Here is a 6,000-nt window from a genome sequence, read left to right as displayed (position 1 = left end):
ACCACTTACTTGTCGATACTAGATCTGGAGGAAAGTCTTATCTTTTGACTCTAAACAACTTCGGAATATCTGCGCATGGCCGCAAAAGATAACAAATGAGCTATATATGAGTTTAAACTATGACTGAAAACACGGATAAACTATTATTACTGACTAAACAACAAACTATGATGCTGAGACGAACACCTCACTATTTGGAAAATCAAGAGTCTTCGTGTGGAGAACTTCGAAGGTGAGACAAGCAACAAGGAATCGGATGCAGAGGATACGTACTGAACTGACCGAGGCAACATCTCAGCTTAAGATTCCTACATTTGTTTCATTGTGTTTGGTACTTGTAAAAGTAAGATTTGATATTGCAAGAGGCCAATTTCGATATATTAAAATTCTAACTTGGCTCCGATGCAAATCATTCCTCATCCTCGATGTGATTTCTTTTGTCAGGCTTTTGTTTTGTTTCCAAAACTTTTGAGGTAAGTTAGAATTTTAATTTATCGAAATTGACCTATTTGAAGAATCAGTGAAAGTCGGGCAATTCTGGTTTCCCGTTGTAAATAAGTGTTTAGTTCCCAGTTTTGGACGATTTTCCACAGACAGGTGTTGGGAAGTGTTGGGGAAGTGTTGGGGAAGTGTTGGGGAAGTGTTGGGGAAGTGTTGGGGAAGTGTTGGGGTACCTGTGGGGATAGGGGAGAGAACCTGGGATCGAGGCCAGAGGCTTTCTCTCTGTTTCGCTTCGTCACGTGATTCGAATTGCCCGATTGTTGAACATGATTCATAACTTATTGGTCGGTTTTTCCCAATTTTTTGGAACATTTTGCTTTGAAGATGGAGCTGAAGTTAGCTTGCAACAAAGGAGGGTGAATATCACGTTGTCATCACAGGAAAATTAAACGTGACTAGGTAAGGCATTATCAGGAGAAGTTGGCGAATTTATGTCAACAAGTGTTAGACAACCTTGTTTCTGAAAGTCCTTATTTTCCCTTGTTATTTTTAGTCAATCGTGTCTTAAAATGTTCCTTCTTTTATTAATAACATGAGCCAATAGCATACCTTATATAATTTCAACATTTAAGCTTAAGCTTATTACTGCTTATTACTGTGGACGAGATCGTTCAGGTGCACAATTTTGTGAAATATGGTCGGTTTTTTGTTTGTTTATTCACTGTTCATTGTTTACCTCTATCGATGCAGTTGCACTTATTAACGATTGATAGTTACTTCATCCATGCTGTTCTGTCAAGATCTCAGCTCAAGTTTAACTCCTGTGGCAGAAATATTGAAATATTTGGTTTAACTTCAAGTTGTGCAGCAACCTAGATGCTGCAATAACATTTAGGTGACATAATCACATATAGGTCTACTGGCTAGTGCTTACTTCTGTGGGAATATATTTACCATCATTGCATTATGTTAGAGTCTTATCTTTAAGCTGGTTTGTTAATGCATTTAAGTGCTGCATGTGAGTTACAATTCAGGGCGTAACAGGGTAAGCAATTTCAAAATTGTATGAACATTCAGAGAGGGCTGAGTTGAAATTACAAGCACAATTACCCCCTGAATGGTACAACACGTGGTCCAGTCACTTATAATTAAGAAAAAAAACAAAAAACATGTACCATGTTTCTATCAAGTTTTAGTATAAATCTACTAGTATTCTATCACAAATGCTGTTCTCTGAATGGCTCTGCTACTCACTGTCTATTCTGTTGTAGATAGTGAGTAGAGTAGCAGTGTGCCCTTGCTAACAAAATGATGGCCGCTTCTTGGCATTTTCAAAGTATCTGTGAACAGGATTTAGATAAAGTTTTGAACGAGCATTAGATTTATACTAAAACAATTAGATTATTCGCTCTTGATTTCTATACGTAATAGTTGACGAGGGCACAGCTCGAGTCAGCTATCACGCAATAGAATATTGAGAGAAGGAGAAATGCTGTTGGAATAAGAGCCGACAGGCACATGTTTCCACAGCTTTTTCAAGTTTTCCCAAACCTCCACGAGTCAGGTAGTTGGTGTGCAATCATGTGGGTGTCCAATCACAGGTATCCAATGACAACTTTTAGTAATTAGATACTTGCAATTGCATACCCACATGATTTACACATCAACTGTGCGTGCTCTAATGGCTTCTCAATTTTTCCTACAGTTTTTAAAGGTTGGAGTCATAGTCAGAGTAGTGAGAAAGCTTATGACCTAGCGAAAATCGGAAATCAGAGTTGTAAGCAGAGTTGTAAGCTCGACGGAATCGGAGTCGCAAGAATCAGAAGGTTTCCATTTTTTATGACTCCATCGCCAATGATCTAGGGAAAACTAGATTGTCAGAGTCGGAAGCAGAAGTGGAAGAACTAACCAATAATTTTGTGCTTTATGTCATAAAAAATAAAACCGTCTATTTCTTAAAGTCAAATTAACAATGGTTACTAAGAATTGCAAAACATGGTCAAGTAAATTAAAATATAATTAAATAAAAAGCTAAGAGCAGCTCACCAGTATTTGCACAAAGTTCTCTTTGTGAACGATACGAACAGCAATTGAAACAACATGAAAATGCAGTTAAATATTAACTGTACCACTTTTGAGTCTCAGAGTTATAATTTGACATTCTTTGGTATCCATAGCTTGCAAGTTCCAGCTTAACACTGGATAAAATTTACAGAATACTGGGCACTTTTACTACTAACCTTTCATTTCTCCTTCCAGCTGGAAATATCATCGGGCTTATGGCATTACGTATAAAAGGACATGGTGGTCATGCACTAGACCAACTGGAATATGACATATTTTGGACAGAGTTCAGGGCCATAGAGGAAAGCAGGAGCCCCATACCTGAAGAAGACCATGATGATGAGTCCAGTAAAGAACCTCCAGGAGGTACATGTATGGTTTTAAATGGTGTATGTAGAGATGTAGTATCCCAGTATGATCAGTAATCTGCGAGTTTTTGGCTGTCTAGATCTTGAAATCTCACAGAGATTCTCATCAAGATATCAAAACCTCGGAGGCCAAAAAACCTCGCAGAGAAACTGAGAGATTTCTCAGCAATCTTGACGGCATGTCAAAATGTCAACATATCCAGATATCATAAATATCATAAAATGATTTATGATATCCAGGTATCATAAAATTAAATCACAAAATTCAGGAAAGTTAACACAATGTCAATGTTGAGAGTAATACATGTAACCTCTAGCAGACAAAAGAAACACACTGAAATATGACTCCACTTAATCAAAAACAACCAGATTTATTGACAGATAAGATCATCACATAAGGCTTTAATACAGTATCAGACACTTTCACCTTCACTTCACATTAAGCTACATTTTATGAAAGGAAAATCACGTTACTGAAATTAGAAATACAGGAGAACAAACCTTTATCTGTGGGTCAATGCCCTTTACCTTGAGCAAACAAGAATAATTAACCTGATGTACTAAACTATTTGTCAGCTGCGAAGAATTGAAGGAAATTCATCTGGCTTGGCTACAACGTCATGTCAGAATGAATGTCCTGAAAGAGGTTTATCTTCATCAGCTTCTCAAGTTTTGCACTCTGGCAATACAACAATTTTGTTCTGCAGACACTGAGTTCAGTCGTTAAGTCATTTCAGCAAGTCTTGAAAAAACTGGCACAAGATGTCCACAATTCTCTTGTGAACACTCATGGTCTTACTCACACTTGCAATAAAAACATCAGCAATTAGTTTACCATATGTCTTTTTCTAGAACAAAGCAGCTCATAACTAAGTTCTTTATACTTTCAAAAACATCTGACAGAAAATTTTCCACAACAAGAACTCTGAAACTAACTTTCCTGTCAAGACTTCAACTTTGAGGGATGGTGTGTACTTTATCCCATGTGACAAGACATCCAATCACAGTGCTTAGTTAACTACCTTAGTGAGAAGTATCCCCACACTCTGTCAGTTAAGCGCAAACAAAAGGGTGAGAAAGCTGTTCAAAGAAGGCAACCCTTACCACGATCATGGAGTCTGGAAATACTACAGAAATACTTCTGCTTATCCTGTTGATATGACACCATTACACACCAAAAAATGCTCAAGTGAAATATTTAACATCATGGTGACTGCAATCTGGCTCACAGTGAATTACCTCTAAAACATAGGCACTAATTTGTATTGGAGTTCCCGCTTGCTGGTTTCCATTGTAATATTTATCCCTGATGTCTTAACATGTCCAAAATTTAGATATAGGGCAGCTGGAACTTTTCCTTTGATGTTTGAATGTGAAATACACGTATGCAACACGTTTACAAAACTTTACAAACGTCTTCTGCTTATGGAAGTCTGCCATAGTTGTTTTCCACAAAACCAGCTCTTAGTCTAGCTTGGCCAAATTTCTTATCTACATGGGGCGATCATAGAAACTCGCGGTGGCAGCCCCCACCTCCCTGAATGCACTTCGTAGTTTAGTGAACTTTAGTCATTAGGAACCCTGGTGAAATGCTTGGTATGGTTTTCAGTGTGTGGTCTCCTGTTTTGATTAACTATAGGAATCTCTGATTTTCTCTTCTGTGCTGATACAACTTAAATCATTCTGTTTTTTTTTTCCTCAATAGAATGTGAGCAAGAAATTCAATGGCTCAAAGAAGCTGGTTTTGATGCCATTGTGAAGAAGTACAATGGTAAGATTTGTAACTGTACATTAGTGGTGTAATGATTCATATTCCTTGCGATTCGATTCAATTTCGATTATCGCCTTTCGATTTCGATTATTTCGATTCGATTATGCAAAATATTAATATTTTTTCATTCTTGCAACATGATACACAATGTAAACAACACACAATCCTAAACTCTCAATTTGAGGATACAATACTAGCAGGAAAATCATTAATCTATTACAAGGATGCAATAAAAAAACATGCAATTTGTCAGTGTTCTTCTTTGAGTTCTTTCTAGATCTAGTGCGCCCTAAATTTTTCTTTAAAAAAAGTAACTTATCTACATGTTCAGTACGCAAACATGACCTCTGAGCAGACACAAGGTCCCTTGCAGAAGAGAAAACTCTCTCACTGGCCAATGATGTGGCAGGAACACATAGATATCTTTTGGCCAACTTTGACAAAATAGGGTATTCGAGCTCATTTGCTTTCCACCACGACAACAGATTAGAGTTCAATGGCATGATTTATGCACTCTGCTGGGTAAGTCATATCTAGACTCTAGAACGTTGATCATGTGTTGAAACCGTTCATTTTCCACAACTGAATAGGGCCTTGTGTCCTTTGCAATAAAAAACTCTGATAGACTTCATTATCGCCGTTGCCCTGTTGCCTGACTGTGGCCATTTATTCTTCATAACATCCTGAATTTTTAACTGTCCTGTTCCAGTACTGTTTTTTGTACCTGGTGAAGTTTTTATGTCTTTGAGTGCAACACTGGTGACTTTTCATCAATGCTGTGTTGATGTTTTAAGTATGCACTCATGCTTGAAGTTGAACCGGCGCAATACTTGAAAGTTGCTGAGCAAATTTTGCAGATAGATTTAGACTTGTCTAGATCTGTTGTACCGTCTTTAGCTGGAAAGCCATGATATTTCCACACAGCGGATCTAAAGACTCACCATTGCCTGATCATTTGTCGCCATGTTTGAGAATGTGACAATGAGCATGTCACACATGGTTTGCTTTATTTGAAAATTCTCAAGGGGTGGTAGAAAGACAACATTTCAATCAATAACGCACATTTTAAAGAGTTCTGGATTCTAATTTCACGATATAATGACTCACTGAGGGCACCCTGGGAAAGGTATGCAAAAAACCGAACCAAAATCAAAACAGGGAATCAAAGAATCGTGGATGGAACCGAACAGTCATAATCGCGATTAATTGAGAATTCGATCAATTGTTACACCACTTCTGTACATACGTGTAGTTATCTCATGGCCTCCTAAGAAGTATTGTTTTACCCTATTCCTAAAAAGGTTGAGGGTTTGAAAGATAAGTAACCTGCTCTGCAGGTATCAGTAGCAGTTAAGT

The 6,000-nt window shown here is 37.6% G+C and overlaps 1 protein-coding gene across 1 annotated transcript in view; it reads left to right on the top strand.

The window, feature by feature from the left end:
• The first annotated feature begins 731 nt into the window (after positions 1-731).
• The window catches only part of LOC110064014 (rho GTPase-activating protein 18-like), a 48,903-nt gene continuing 43,634 nt past the window's right edge, over positions 732-6,000 (top strand). Inside the window, exons 1-3 of the mRNA XM_089271611.1 lie at positions 732-900; positions 2,701-2,871; positions 4,579-4,644. Of these exons, the coding sequence (XP_089127737.1) occupies positions 2,721-2,871; positions 4,579-4,644 (217 nt within the window). The 5' untranslated portion in view covers positions 732-900; positions 2,701-2,720. The remainder of the gene's footprint in view (positions 901-2,700; positions 2,872-4,578; positions 4,645-6,000) is intronic.

Source organism: Orbicella faveolata, unplaced genomic scaffold, assembly GCF_042242905.1.
Source record: "Orbicella faveolata isolate gen_17 unplaced genomic scaffold, um_ofav_v1 contig_34, whole genome shotgun sequence".
Lineage (NCBI taxonomy): Eukaryota > Metazoa > Cnidaria > Anthozoa > Scleractinia > Merulinidae > Orbicella > Orbicella faveolata.
This window is presented reverse-complemented; position numbering and strand designations above follow the sequence as displayed.